Source organism: Canis lupus, chromosome 1, assembly GCF_048164855.1.
Source record: "Canis lupus baileyi chromosome 1, mCanLup2.hap1, whole genome shotgun sequence".
Classification (NCBI taxonomy): domain Eukaryota; kingdom Metazoa; phylum Chordata; class Mammalia; order Carnivora; family Canidae; genus Canis; species Canis lupus.
The window spans coordinates 100,658,685-100,673,210 of NC_132838.1; the positions used below are offsets into that span (position 1 = coordinate 100,658,685).

Below are 14,526 nucleotides of genomic sequence, written 5' to 3' on the forward strand. Positions count from 1 at the left end.
AATAAAGTTACACGGCTGTTGTGAATCTTGTGCAAAAACAATATATTCTTATGTTTACTTTGAGGTGGAGACTTAGTATCAGAACAAGGCAAAATTCAATCCCTGATGTCAGGGGGTTATCTTAGGACAAAGAGAAGTGGGTCATAGGTATGCTCTAAGAGCTGGTATAACCTGAATGAGGTTGTAGGCTTTTTGTCTCTAGTAAAGAATGCAGGGCCTTGTTTGTTCGTGCACTGGGAACAGTCATGTGACCTTGAGTCCAGGCTTCTACAGAGATAGCTATTGGATTTGTCAGTGGGATCTGAAAAGACACAATAGTTGATTCCAGGAAACAGTTCTCTGAAAAACAAGTTTTAAACTTTCTGCTAGCTTCAGTCTCATTAGCCTTAAGGGGCACAGTCCCAGTTCTCCCCTGAATTATTATTATTCCTCAATCTTGATGATTCAGGATGATGACGGTTCTAGCTACTTTTATCTCCTCAGCCAAGGTAGGTTTTGGATAAAGAGCAGTTTTTGCAAACCTTGGTTGTAACATGTCTATAAGCAGGGCTCAGCAGAAGTTTTTAACCTATGGGTCACAGCAGCAAGGGAAATAGAAGCAACAAGGAGTCAGGCATGTAAGTTTTTTCCTGTTATAATTGTCAATCCTGTATTCCACTTTTATGCAACATGAAAAGATGGTCCATCTTCTGCAACTGCTCCATGCTGAATTAGGGTGGAGTAGAGACTTTAGAATGAAAGCATTTGGGGCAGCCTGGGTGGCTCAGCGGTTTAGCACCGCCTTCCGCCCAGGGCATGATCCTAGAGACCCAGGATGGAGTCCCATGTTGGGCTCCCTGCATGGAGCCTGCTTCTTCCTCTGCCTATGTCTCTGCCTCTCTCTGTGTCTCTCATGAATAAATAAATAAAAATCTTAAAAAAAAAAAAAAGAATGAAAGCATTTGGCATGGTGCAGGCTGTTAACTCCCTTGTTCTAATGGAAGGATATCAGAGATAGCCCTTATCTGAGAACTTGGATATTTCCTTTACATAGTTTGGCACTATGACATCACTAGTTTTATCCTCAAGTATATTCTAAGAAACTGTAATAGTGTCAATAGTTAAACCCTATTTTGTTATTCCCTCTAAAATTGATCTGATACCAGTGAGTATCCAAGAGAATATACCAGTAAACCAATCCCAGCCACTTTGGAAAGGGGGCTGTGGTAGTCAAGGGCTTCTTGTAGCCACATGGCTTGCTGTTTGATTTTTATTATTTGGATCCATATTTCCCAGGAGGAGTTGATATAGGTATAGCAAGTGGTGTTAGCCATATGACTCTGCCTTGTTCAGCCAGCAATCAGGTAATTAATAAGAGGCATTTGTATGGAAACAAAAGAAAAACGGTTAATGGTAGAAGCAGATTATCAATCACTGTGTGAGTCCCCAGTGAGAAGATTTTTAGATGTCAGGTTTGAAGCACCTCAGATGGAGTGGTGGCAGGCAGCAGCAATCTGATGGATTTTTCTTGTTCGTAGTTCAAATGTCTCTGGTGATCCTTTTGAGTGGCCTGTAGAACACGACTGGCCATAAGATTGTCTGTACATAGGGACACCTGGGTGGCTCAGCGGTTAAACATCTGCCTTCCACCCAGGGAGTGATCCTGGAGTCCCCAGATTGACTCCCATATTTGGCTCCCTGCATGGAGACTGCTTCTCTCTCTGCCTCTGTCTCTCAAGAATTAAAAAAAAAAAAAAAAGAAGAATGTCTGTACATGAGCTATTGTGGAAACTTCTCTGAGTTTATCTCACGTTGTCTAGCTTTAGTTTGCAAGGCTGGAGGAAAACAAAAAGGTAGTTTTTAGTTCTTAATGATTTTAAGGTAAGTGAATGAGAGAAGATTGGTTTGGAGAAGAAACTTTGGTTTGGAGTCAGAATCAGATATCTGAGGAAACCAGAATTCAATATCCAGCCCAGTTTTAGAGGCAAACAGCAAATACTCAAAGATAATTAAACAAAACTAGAATTTAGCAACTAGAAAAATGTTATATAATCTTTCTCTCTAAAGTCACCCTCCTTCCTGTCAGAGATAGCTAAATTAAGACTAATTTGTTTGTAAAATAAGTTCAGTTTTAAGAAACTTGGCCTAATAATTTATGTAAGTGCAGCAAGAATAGTGATTGACTATATAGATTTTTCTAAATCTGTTTTGCAAAAACATTTTTTAAAAAAAGATTTATGGGCAGCCTGGGTGGCTCAGTGGTTTAGTGCTGCCTTCAGCCCGGGTCTGATCCTGGAGACCAGGGATCCAGTCCCATGTCAGGCTTCCTGCATGGAGCCTGTTTCTCCCTCTGCCTGCGTCTCTGCCTCTCTCTCTGTCTCTCATGAATAAGTGAATGAAATCTTAAAAAAAAAAAAAAAAGGGACTGATACTTTAAAAAAATTTTTATTTATTATTTGAGAGAGAACGCATGAGAGAGAGCAAGAATGAGGGGTAGAGTGGGGTGGGGGGAGGGACAGAGGGGTAAGCAGACTCCCCACTGAGCAGGGAGCCTGATGCAGCACTCCATCCCAGGACCCCGAGATTACAACCTGAACAGAAGGCAGACATTTAACTGCTAGAACTTTTCTTTTATCTTTATTTTTTTATTTAAGATTTTATTTATTTATTCATGAGAGACAGAGAGAGATACACACACACAGAGGCAGAGACACAGGCAGGAAGTCTGATGTAGAACTCAATCCCAGGACTCAGGGATCAGCTTGACCGCTGAGCCACCCAGGAGTCCCCCTGCTAGAACTTTTTATAAGGAATTTCTGATTGGGCAGCCCGGGTGGCTCGGAGGTTTAGCGCCTGTCTTCAGCCCAGGGCATGACCCTCGTGACCCGGGATCAAGTCCCACATTGGGCTCCCTGCATGGAGCCTGCTTCTCCCATTGCCTGTGTCTCTGCCTCTCTCTCTCTCTCTCTATCATGAATAAATAAATCTTAAAAGTTTTTAAAAAATAAATAAAATTAAAAAAAAATAAGGAATTTCTGATTGAGCCTTAAATAGCTATTTAAAGCCAGAAGCCCAGTCAAATAACCTGCCATTGGACTTTTCTGAAATACCTGTAGATTTGGGTGAATTCCTCTTTTTGAGGTCCCCAAAAGATCTTGAGGTCCCCAAACCTCATTCTTTACTTTAGTAAAGTGACATTCTTTACTCACTTGGTAAGGTATTGAAGATATTGAAATTTTAGGAGCTTTATATAAATTTTGGAACAGTTTAGCATTTATCCACATAATAGAAACTAAGAAGATTTATTATTTGTTTGACAATGCTTTCCATGTAACTCAACATACCAAATAAATAAGCCTAATTGGTCAAAAGACTTTTTTTAGGATTTACATTTCTTGGAAGTCTGTGTGTGTGTATCCTATATAGCATCACAGATCATTACAAAACTTAAAACTTAATTATCTATTTAACCATTTAACTAAGGTGGCCATAAGAGAAGGTTATACGGTTGCTAGCAAAACTTAGCTCTTTTAATATTGAAAAGTTTAGTTTTCTTAAGAAATTAAAAACCGGGCAGCCCAGGTGGCTCAGTGGTTTAGTGGCGCCTTCGGCCCAGGGTGTGATCCTGGAGCCCCAGATCGAGTCCTGCATTGGGCTCCTTGCAGGTAGCCTGCTTCTCCCTTTGCCTGTGTCTCTGCCCCTCTCTCTCTGTGTCTCTCATGAATAAATAAATAAATCTTAAAAAAAAAAAAAAAGAAATTAAAAACCTGGGGTCCCTGGGTGGCTCAGTGGTTTGGCACCTGCCTTTGGCCCAGGGCGTGATCTTGGGGTTCCAGGATCCAGTCCCACATCGGGCTCCTTGCATGGAGCCTGCTTTTCTCTCTGCTTGTGTCCCTGCCTTTCTCTCTGTGTCTCTCATGAATAAATAAATAAAATCTTTAAAAAATAAAAATAAATTAAAAACTTGATAAAAACAAATATAGAAATCTTGTTTTTTGAGCAGATAAGAAAATGAAAACCTACCCTTGTTTATAATTTCTTCTCATGGGTAGGGCAACAAACCAAGAAAACCTTGTCTCTTTAACAGGGAGAAAAGCCGAATTTTAATTTATGCCAGTATACTTTTAAAACTCACTAATTTTTAAAAGTATTAGTCTTAGTCCTAATCATGCATAAAATTATTTCATTCAGATTTTGTCCTACATTTTCCCTAAGTAGCCAGTCTCATTTCAAGACAAAATTACTTTCTTTTCCCTCAATAAAAATGTATACTCATTCCTTATATCTGTCTTATAAGATATATAAGACATATAAGTATATAATGTACTTTTCTACATTCAGAGTTGTTCTCTTTATCATTTTCTATCACTCTTAATTACATTTAGCAGAATTTTAAGTATTATTATAATACTTTTATTATATAATAATTTTAAGTATTATTAAACTTAGTCTCCAGTTAAAACTAAGTAGGAATCACTTGTGAACTGTTATACCAGAATTCTTTAGAGTGACAAATTTATGAATATATTTCATAATTTTTAGAAATGTGTTTTATTATATATAGTACAATTTTTAAATTTTTATTTTATTTTATTAAGTTTTTTTTTTAAGATTTTATTTATTTATTCATGAGAGACACACAGAGAGAGGCAGAGACAGGAGAAGCAGGCTCCATGCAAGGAGCCCGATATGGGACTTGATCCCAACACTCCAGGATCATGCCCTGAGCCAAAGGCAGATGCTCAACCGTTGAGCACCCAGGCGTCTTCAATTTTTAAAAATATTTTATTTATTTATTTAAGAGAGAGTATGTGTACAAGTATGGGGAGGGGTGGAGGGAGAGGGAGAAGCAGATTCTGCCACTGAGTACGGAGCCCTACGTGGGGCTCAATCCCACAATCCTGAGATCTCGACCTGAGCGGAAATCAAGAGTCAGATGCTGGGACGCCTTGGTGGCTCAGCGGTTGAGCATCTGCCTTCAGCTCAGGGTGTGATCCCAGGGTCCTGGGATCAAGTCGGCTCATTGCATGGAGCCTGCTTCTCCCTCTGCCAGTGTCTCTGCCTCTATCTCTATGTGTGTCTCTTTTTGATACATAAAATAAAATCTTAAAAAAAAGAGTTGGACGCTTAACCTACTGAGCCACCCAGGTGCCCCATGGTTTGATTTTTATAGAAAGTGTAACATACGTTTATTAACAGACCCAAGTATCTTTAGTTTTTTTCTGTAACAAGACAAAAGCAGACAAATCTTATGGTTTGGTAATTAATGTTTCAAGATTTTATCTTATTCGATAAAGACTTAGATATTCAGGGACACCTAGGTGGCTCTGTGATTGAGTGTCTGCCTTCGGCTCAGGTCCTGATTCCGGGATCTGGATCGAGTACCCCATTGGGCTCCTTGCAGGGAGCCTGCTTCTCCCTCTGCCTATGTCTCTGCCTCTCCCTCTGTGTCTCTCATGAATAAATAAATAAAATCTTTTTTTAAAAAAGACTTAGATATCCAATGATATCTTCAACCCAATTTATCATTTAACTTAGCAAAACTTCAAAGTTTTGGGTTACTAAATATTTTGGAAGGTATTTAAAAGTTTATCTATGAACATTTTATTTATTTAGCCTATTTCCTTTTAACAATTACCCATGAAAATTGTACAACACAGGCAAAATTAACCATCATTTTAAGTTACTGTTTTTGTTGGGGTGTCTGAGTGGCTCAGTGTCTACCTTCAGCTCAGGTCATGATCTCAGGATCTTGGGATCCTGGAATGAAGCCCCACATTGGGCTCCCTGCTCAGCAGGGAGTCTGCTTCTCCCTCTCCCTCTGTCTCTCTCCCACACCCATGCTGGCTCACCTGCGCTCTTTCTCTCAAATAAATAAAATCTTGAAAAAAAATGTTTTTGGGGATCCCTGGGTGGCGCAGCGGTTTAGCGCCTGCCTTTGGTCCAGGGCACGATCCTGGAGACCCAGGATCGAATCCCACGTCGGGCTCCCGGTACATGGAGCCTGCTTCTCCCTCTGCCTGTGTCTCTGCCTCTCTCTCTCTCTCTCTCTCTCTCTCTCTGTGTGTGACTATCATAAATAATAAATAAATTTTTAAAAAAAGGAATTCTTTTAAAAAAAATGTTTTTGTTTACAGATTGCAACAGAGATGACATGAACTTATTTGACCTTTAGAAAACCTTGGTAAAATAAAAGTTTTTTATATTTAATGAAATAACTCTAACATGTTTATCTTAATTAAACCAATAACCTTGAATTAGCTTTCATATCAAATATTTTGCACCTGTGTCCACTAAAAGGTTAATCAGTTTGTTTCCCCATTTGACAATTTTACTTGGGGCTCCTGTGGGGAAATCTAAAGCGGGCTGTTTAGATCCAGGGGATCACCTGGGCCCCTTCATGTTGATTTTGGAGGTGCTCCAGTTTGAACCTCGTAAGGAGATGTCCCAACAGCTTGGGGTGCTTTTTGCTCCTTGATAGTGAGGGGAGGAAGAGCAGGAGCTGATGGTACAGAAGTACAGAGGGTGGTAGAAGGGTTGGCTGTGTGAGTACAAGAACAGGAGGAGGTGGAGGTAGAGGCATCAGGGGTGCCATTGGCAAGGCTGGAGACAGATTTAAACTTTCTTTTCCTTCCTCCCTTCCTTCCTTTTTTCCCCCTCTGTCTTCTGGGGCACCTGTCTTCTGGGGCCCAGTCGGTAGAGTGCAACTTTTGATCTCAGGGTTGTGAGTTCAAGCCCCACACTGGGTGTACAGATTACCTAAAAATTAAATCTTGGGGATCCCTGGACGGCTCAGCGGTTTGGTGCCTGCCTTCAGCCCAGGGCATGGTCCTGGGGTCCTGGGATCGAGTCCCGCGTCGAGTCCCACGTCGAGCCCCACGTTGAGTCCCACGTCGGGCTCCCTTCGGCGAGCCTGCTTCTCTCTCTGCCTTTGTCTCTGCCTCTCTCTCTGTGTCTCTCTTGAATAAATAAATAAAATCTTTAAAAAATAAAAATAAAAGTCTTAAAAAAAAAACCTCTGTCTCCTATCTTTTCCTCTGGGTGCTCTTTAGCCCTCTGGAAGAGGAGCAGGCAGTGGGTTGGGCTTTGGTTCTGGTGCTTGTGCTTGCGGGGGGTGGGGGGACTGTATTTAGGATTTCTAGTGTCTGCCTATTTTCTTCTTCCTTTTCCTCATTATTCTGACTATTGGGAAGGGGGTCAGGTGTCTTAAATTTTTGTTCATCTTTACCTCTTCAGACCATCAATCAGGTCCCTTCCTATAAGGCATCTTTATTATAGATTAACATAAAAGTCTGAATGTAGAATATTTTACCCCAGATAATTTTACCCTTGTGAGGTCTAGGACCAGTGAGTGGGCTTGGAGCATTGCAAAATCAATCCTTATGTGTGTATTCCTGGATGAGCCAATCACTAATTACCTTATGAGAAGGGAAATTCCTATGGGACTACTACACATCTGAGGAATATCCTCGGACACTTCTGCTAGGCCTTCATTCACCTGAAAGTACCATTTAACTCAAAGGAGCAGGTGTCCCTTCTCTTTGAGCTGAGCTATTCATATTTCTAGCCAGAAAATTTACTCAAGCTTTATATATTAATAACATCAATTAGTATAATGCCAAATTAAATCAACTAACCCATCAACCCCCTTAGAGGGCATCACTGGTAACCTTTAACAGTTCAAATAAAAGTCAGGACTGCCAACTCAAGTTGAAGAGGTTCAGGTATCAGGAGATCTCACCAGATACATCCACCCATGAGGTGCTGAGGAGCCAGAGGGGCACAGAGGGCCCAAGCTGGTACCAAGCACTGAGTTCCAGATAATCCCCAGATGTTCTCAGGCGAGTTGCTCTGATATCCTGTTGACTATGCCAAGAAATATTGATGTAAAATGAACAAACACTTTAAAATTTTTTAAAGAGAAAGGAAAAGAGTTTTATTCGAGCCCAAGTTAGGACAGGTGCCCAGGATACAGTTTGCACAAAGAAGAGAGTGCTCTAGGGAAGAAACATTTGATGCAAGGATATATATATTTTTTTACATAAAGAGTTAACAGGGGCAGCTGGGTGGCTCAGTCAGTTAAGCATCTGCCTTCAGCTCAAGTCATGATCCTGGACTCCTGGGATCGAGTCCCATATTGGGCACCCTGCATGGAGCCTGCTTATGTCTCTGCCTCTTTCTGTGTGTCTCTCATGAATAAATAAATAAAATCTTTAAAAAAAAAAAGAATTACAAATCATCATGATGGACATTTCAGAAAGTTACAGACTTTATCTTCTGTTTTTAGTATCTGCAAGTCTGTATGACTTTAATCTTATGAGGCCCAGGTTGTTTTTAAAATTTTTCTCATCTCTATGTTTGAAATGCTCTTTTTTGTTGTTTGTTTTTTAAAGATTTTTAAAATTTATTTATTCATGACAGACAGAGAGAGGCAGAGACACAGGCAGAGGGAGAAGCAGGCTCCATGCAGGGAGTGGGACTCAATCGGGTCCTCAGGATCACACCCCATGGCGGAAGGGAAGGCGGCACCAAACTGCTGGGCCATTGGGGCTGCCCTTGTTTGTTTTAACGAAGCAGACACACAATGTGTGCTCAGGGCAGACACAGAGCCCACGCTTTGAGGTTTTGCGGAGTCATTTTGATCTTGATAAATTTTGAAATACAGCTTCCTGGGAGCCCTGGAGCAGGGCCCACAAACATTAAAAATTAAAAATTTCCTTTAAATGAACGAGGGGTAGTGGAAGGGGAAGTGGGCAGAGAGGTTGGGGTGACTGGGTGATGGGCAATGAGGGGGACACTTGGTGGGATGAGCACTGGGTGTTATGCTATATGTTGGCAAATTGAACTCCAATAAAAAAAATTTTTTTAAAGGAAAATTTCCTTTATCAATTAGTATTTATTATATTATTTGTTTTGTTTTAATTTAATTTTTATTTTTAAATTGTATTTCTCAAAAAAATAAATTGTATTTCTCATATTTTAAGTCATATCATTTGTTGATATTGTTAGTTTGCGACTTAATTATATTATTTTTAATTTTTTAAATTATATTATTTTAAAATAATCATTATTTATTACTTAGTTTATTAATTATACATAATTATTGATTATAGTTATTGATGAGGCTCCAAGGCCTTGGAATTTTGCCCTTTGTCCCCTGCAGGAACACCCCCCTACCCCTGCCTTCTGGGAAGGACAAACAATAGGGAAGAGGTCAATGCCCCTTGCTGCCCCTTTGCCACCCTTGCTTGGGCTTTATCACCACAGACACTCACCGGCTGGAGGGAGACTGGCCATCATGTCCACGCTTGGGGCCTTCCTGGTGCTCTGGGGTGAGGTTGCTGGGGCCAAGGTCCCTTGGGGTGGGAGGAAAGGGGAGGGAGGAAAGGGGAGGGATAGGAATGGGGGTCTCACAGGTGCGGTCCCCGCAGGTTTCTTGCTGTGCCCAGCGACCAAGGCAGCCTTAGGTAAGTCCGGATCAGGTCTTGGGGATGGTGGGCACCTGCAGAGGTGAGCCTCTGTCCTGGGACCCAGCACTGACCTCCACCTGCCATGCAGTGTTTGAGACCCGGCCGAATTTGTGGGCAGAGGCCGAATCGCTGCTGGAGCCCTGGGCCAACTTGACGCTGACATGTCAGGCCCGCCTGGGGACTCCGGATTTTGAGCTGTTCAAGGATGGAGTAACCCAGGAACTTGTACACCTTGATTTACCGGCCATGGAGCACCGGTTCCCGCTAGGAGCAGTGACGAGTGACACCCGGGGCCTCTACCGCTGCCGTTCTGGCTTGAACAGCGGATGGACTCAGTTAAGCAACCTCCTGGAGGTGACTGGAGCAGGTAAGCAGGGGCTTTAGTGGGGCCACAAGACAGTAGGGAGAGGGCTGCTCACTTCCTCACTTCCTCCCTCCATTCCTTACTCTCCTGGTCCTACTTTTCTGGCATGGGGGTGGCGGTGGGTGGGTGGGGATTCCTGAGCAGCTAGGTGGCCTTTGGCAAGTCATCTTACATCTCTGATTCCATTTCCTCATCTGTAAAATGAGGATGATGATGATGATCCCAGAAGGTTGTGAGGAATAAATGACTGAATCTACAGAAAGTACTTGGGAAAAAGCCCAGCACACTTCCCTTACCATATCTGCTTTTCCCGTCTCTTATCCTTGCCTCCCTTTCCTCCATCAATGTCTTCCAACTCCCTATCTCCTTGATATTTTCTTTTTTCTTTCTCTCAAGATTTATTTGAGAGAGAGAGAGACAGACAGACAGACAAACAGAAAATTGTGCATGGGGGGAGGGGCAGAGGGAGAGGGAAAGAGAAAATCATTAAGCAGACTCCCCACTGAGCATGGAGCCCCCCCACCCCCTCAGATCATGACCTGAGTGGAAATCAAGAGTCGGAAACTCAGCCGACTGAGCCACCCAGATGCCCCTCATGAGTGTGGAGGTCCTGGTCTGTTTGGGCTCGCATGTCTGTCAAGTCATTTAGAACCACCCATCAACCCTGCTCCACACGCAGAGTCCCTACCCCCACCTTTGCTTTCAACTGAGCCCGTGTCCTGGATCACACCGGGTCTGAAGACGAAACTGCTGTGCCATGGGGGGTTTCGTGGTGTGACCTACCTGCTGAGGCAGGAAGGCAATGATCAGTTTTTGGAGGTGGCTGAGGCCCCTGAAGACATGGAGGCCACCTTCCCAGTTCATCGGCCTGGCAATTATAGCTGCAGCTACCGGACCCACGCAGCAGGTGCACCCTCTGAGCCCAGTGCTACTGTGACAGTCGAGGAACTGGGTGAGTGTGTGGACGATCCCAGAGGGATTCCTGGAATAGGAGGCTCCTGGAAGTCAGAGCTATGTTTACCTTCACCCTCAACCCTGAATAACCTTGCCCAGAACTGGGTTGGGGAAACAGTGGTCACACAGTTGGATGGATCACACCTGACCTAAACATGGACACTGTGGCCCTGCAAGGTGGGGTGGGGGTGGGGTGTTGGGGATGGGCCACAAAGAAGGGTGTTCCTGGGGCTACTGCAGGGAGGGCAGAGGTCTGGGAGCTTGGGTGACTATAGCTTTCTCAGGAACAGTCCCACAGCAGGGGTTTCCAGGACTCTAGCTCTACTGACCCTCCCTGCCTTGCAGCGGCACCGTTGCCACCCAAGCTGAGTTTCCAGGGAGAGTCTGCAGGTCTCCTGCGCCCTGGTGCTGACGCCACTCTCGTCTGTGTGGCGCCCCTGAGCGGCGTGGACTTCCAGCTGCGGCAGGGAGAAGAGGAGCTGCTGGTACGCAGAAGCTCCAGCAACCCAGACCGCATCTCCTTTCACCTGGACATGGTGGCTTTAGGGTCTGGCGGTCTCTATACCTGCCGCTATCAGCTGCATGGCCAGCAAACCTGGTCTTCCGACAGTGCGCCTGTCGAGCTGCTGTTGAGTGATGGTGAGCCTGGCAGCCCCAGGCTGGAACGTGGACATGGGGCTGGGAGGGCAAGAGTGCTCTGCTCTGGGAGCGGGGAACAGGAGGAGGGATCCAGAGAGGGGTCCCCCGGAACTGGAGGGCTCTGGTGGGGGCCCATTCCCAACTCATCCACCTGGCCTCAGTTTCCCTGAGAATGAGACAATTAGCTCAGCAACTTCAATCAGAATAATTGGATGAACACACAAGTCTGCCACAGGCTGTGCAGGCAATGTCACCTGCCTGGGGTCCCCTCTATCTCCCGGGTCCAGATGGGCACTGGAGACCTGTTTGTTGAAGGCAGCCAGGTTGCAGCTGCAGGGCCTGCCAAGGACGGGGATCAGGAGGCCTGACCCCAAAAGAGGATCCAGGCCTGCAGGGGAGCACATCCTGGGCTTGGTAACAAAACTCAATCCCTTCCCCACATCTGTTTTCATGGACAAACGAACTAATAAGGAATAGTATAGGACAGTGTGTGAGGTATCTGGTGAGGTCTGGAGGGTGATGCAGTTTTAAGTTGAGGGAGAGAGGGGGCCCGCATAGGCTCTCAGGCAGGAGGAACCAGGCTGAATGGGGTATGAGGCCCAAGCCTTCCCCCTTGGCACCCGGATCAGCCCGTGTCCTCCCTGCAGAGACACTCCCAGCTCCGGAGCTCTCTGTGGAGCCCGAGACTCTACACCCCACGCCCGGCACGCTGGTGCAGCTGCGGTGTCAGGCACCCCGGGCCGGCTTGCGCTTCGCCCTGGTGAGCGAGGTCGCCAGAAAGCGCCGAGTGCACCATGTCCTGAGCCCCGAGGGGACAGAGGCCTGCTTCCAGCTGCGAGATGTCTCGGTGGTAGACTCAGCCAACTACAGCTGTGTCTACAAGGACACTGCGCCACCCTTCGCCGGCTCTGCTCCAAGCTCGAGCTTGGAACTGCGCATTGATGGTGAGCTGGTGGGGTGGGAGCAGCCATGAGCAAAGGAGGGTGCCCAAGGGAAGTGCTCCAGGCCTCAGTCCTGTCCGCATAGCAGACCTTTCAGACAAACGTAATTTGGGCTGATTTAGGCTGCCGCCCACAGCCTACTAGGGGATGCCTCCCATTTGGTTTATTTCCTGTTCCATGGCCAGGAACATCATTTCCCATGGCCATTTCTTTCTTTCCACACCTGTCCTGAGGCCCAAAGTGCCAAGTGCTGGGGACCCCAGGAAGTCTCAGAGCAGGCCCAGGTCTAGGGAACATGCAAGATCTTGGGGAAGAGGGTGACAGGGAGGATAATAGGAGAAGCCACTTCTGTTCAGGACCAGGAAAAGGAGGAAAGGTGTGTGCACAGGGTAGCTTCCTGGTGGGTGGAGCAGCCAGCAGGCCTGGGCTTAGTGGGAGGCAGGAAGGCAGAGGGGCACTGGGGCAGCTGCTGTCTGAGGAGAGGACCTCACTTGACCACTGACTGCTCCACCCAGGACCCCCTCCCAGGCCACAGCTCCAGGCTCTGTGGAGTGGGGCTATGATTCCTGGACGTGATGCCATCCTGCGCTGCAAGGGCCAGGTGCCGGAAGTCGTGCCGCACATCACTTTTGAGCTGTTGCAGGAAGGCAAAAAGGAGCCTTCAACCCAGGTCTGGGCCACCCACCCCTCAGCGGACCTTGTACTGACCTATGTGGGGCCCCAGCACGCAGGCAACTACAGCTGCCGCTATCGCTCATGGTTGCCCATTCCCTTCGTGTCTGAGCTCAGTGACCCAGTGGAGCTCCAGGTGGCAGGTAAACTTTTCCTCTGGTTCTGTGAGCTGGGTTCCTCCTCTGGCCTTTGCCCAGATTGTGCCCTTTATCACGAGGGCCCTTACCCTGAATTTTCTCCCAGCACATTGGTTAGTGTGCCTAGTGTGCTGGGGTTATGAGGGAAATTGCAGGTAGGGAAATGACAGGTGCAAAGGCCCTGAAGCAGAGTGGTTTGGTCAGTTAGAGCATCTGGAGGGAGGCCGAGGTGTGGGAGGGGTCTTGGCCGGCAGCTGACCAAGCTACTTTCTTCCTGAGGGGCCTCAGTGAGGTCTTCCCTGATTTCACTAGGGAGGAACACACATGATGCCCTGCTCCCCTACCATTTCTCTTTTATCACATTTGTCTAGGAAGTTGATCAAGCTGCAGACTAAGGCCGCTGATGCTATCTTTGGCAAGTGCTTTCTCTGGTCTGGCTATGATCCCTCATGCTGCAGCTAGAGGCTGGACTCCCCCTGGAAGTGCTGGAGGACTGTCCCTAATTCCTCCTGGGAATCAATAAATGTGAATAGAATCTTTAAAAGGTGTCCTTGGGGGATCCCTGGGTGGCTCGGTGGTTTAGCGCCTGCCTTTGGCCCAGGACGCGGTCCTGGGGTCCCGGGATCGAGTCCTGCGTTGGGCTCCCGGCATGGAGCCTGCTTCTCCCTCTGCCTGTGTCTCTGCCTCTCTCTCTCTCTATCATGAACAAGTAAATAAAATCTTTAAGAAAAAAAAAAAGGTGTCCTTGGCTAATGGCAGCCCTGATGCAGGGGCCTGTACTTCCACGGCTGAGGGAAGTGGGCTGGGGTCCTAAAGGTGGATGGCCTCTGGGTTGGATCCTGGGGATATACGGGCCAAAGATTGGCTACTTGGGTCCACATTGTTCAAGATTACCTTTTGCTTTCTTCAAGCTGCCTCCTACTCCCCAGGCACCTCTGCCTGGTCCCCAGTGGGTCTGGGGAAGTACCTTGAGGCTCCAGACATACCCAATCCCACCTTGACCAAATTGGTCCTCACACTGGGAGGCACTTCAGAGAGGCTGCATTTTGTAGTTTTGTTTTCTGGACTGAGTAGCCACCAGCTGGTGGAGCTGGACTCTTTCCCCAGCCAAAGGCTAGGTCTCTCACACTGGAGATTGAAACTTTTGGAGGGGTGGGGCTATTCTATTCTTTCCTCCTTCCCCTCAGATCTAAGGCCCTTTGCCTGACCCAATACCTTCCTGGACCATCTCATTGCAGTCCATTCAGAGCTTGGCTGTTAAGGTACTGGCATACCAAGGGGTATGTATTAGCATTATCAACTAACACTTGATAAATTTTGTTTAAGGAATTTGCCTATCTCATCTGAGTGATCTGATTTACTGGTATAGT

At 46.1% G+C, this 14,526-nt stretch overlaps 2 protein-coding genes across 6 annotated transcripts in view; one reads left to right on the forward strand and one right to left on the reverse strand.

Annotated features, from left to right (window-relative positions):
• ZSCAN22 (zinc finger and SCAN domain containing 22) overlaps positions 1 to 14,526 on the reverse strand; it is a 49,839-nt gene that overhangs the window by 21,130 nt on the left and 14,183 nt on the right. The gene's annotated exons all lie outside the window — the stretch shown is intronic.
• A1BG (alpha-1-B glycoprotein) lies at positions 341 to 13,700 on the forward strand. The gene is made up of 9 exons (XM_072808366.1): positions 341 to 488; positions 9,143 to 9,311; positions 9,411 to 9,446; positions 9,538 to 9,816; positions 10,493 to 10,765; positions 11,113 to 11,406; positions 12,054 to 12,350; positions 12,863 to 13,162; positions 13,528 to 13,700. Exons 1-9 carry the CDS (start codon positions 450 to 452, stop codon positions 13,533 to 13,535), a joined length of 1,695 nt encoding a protein of 564 aa, XP_072664467.1. The 5' UTR covers positions 341 to 449; the 3' UTR covers positions 13,536 to 13,700.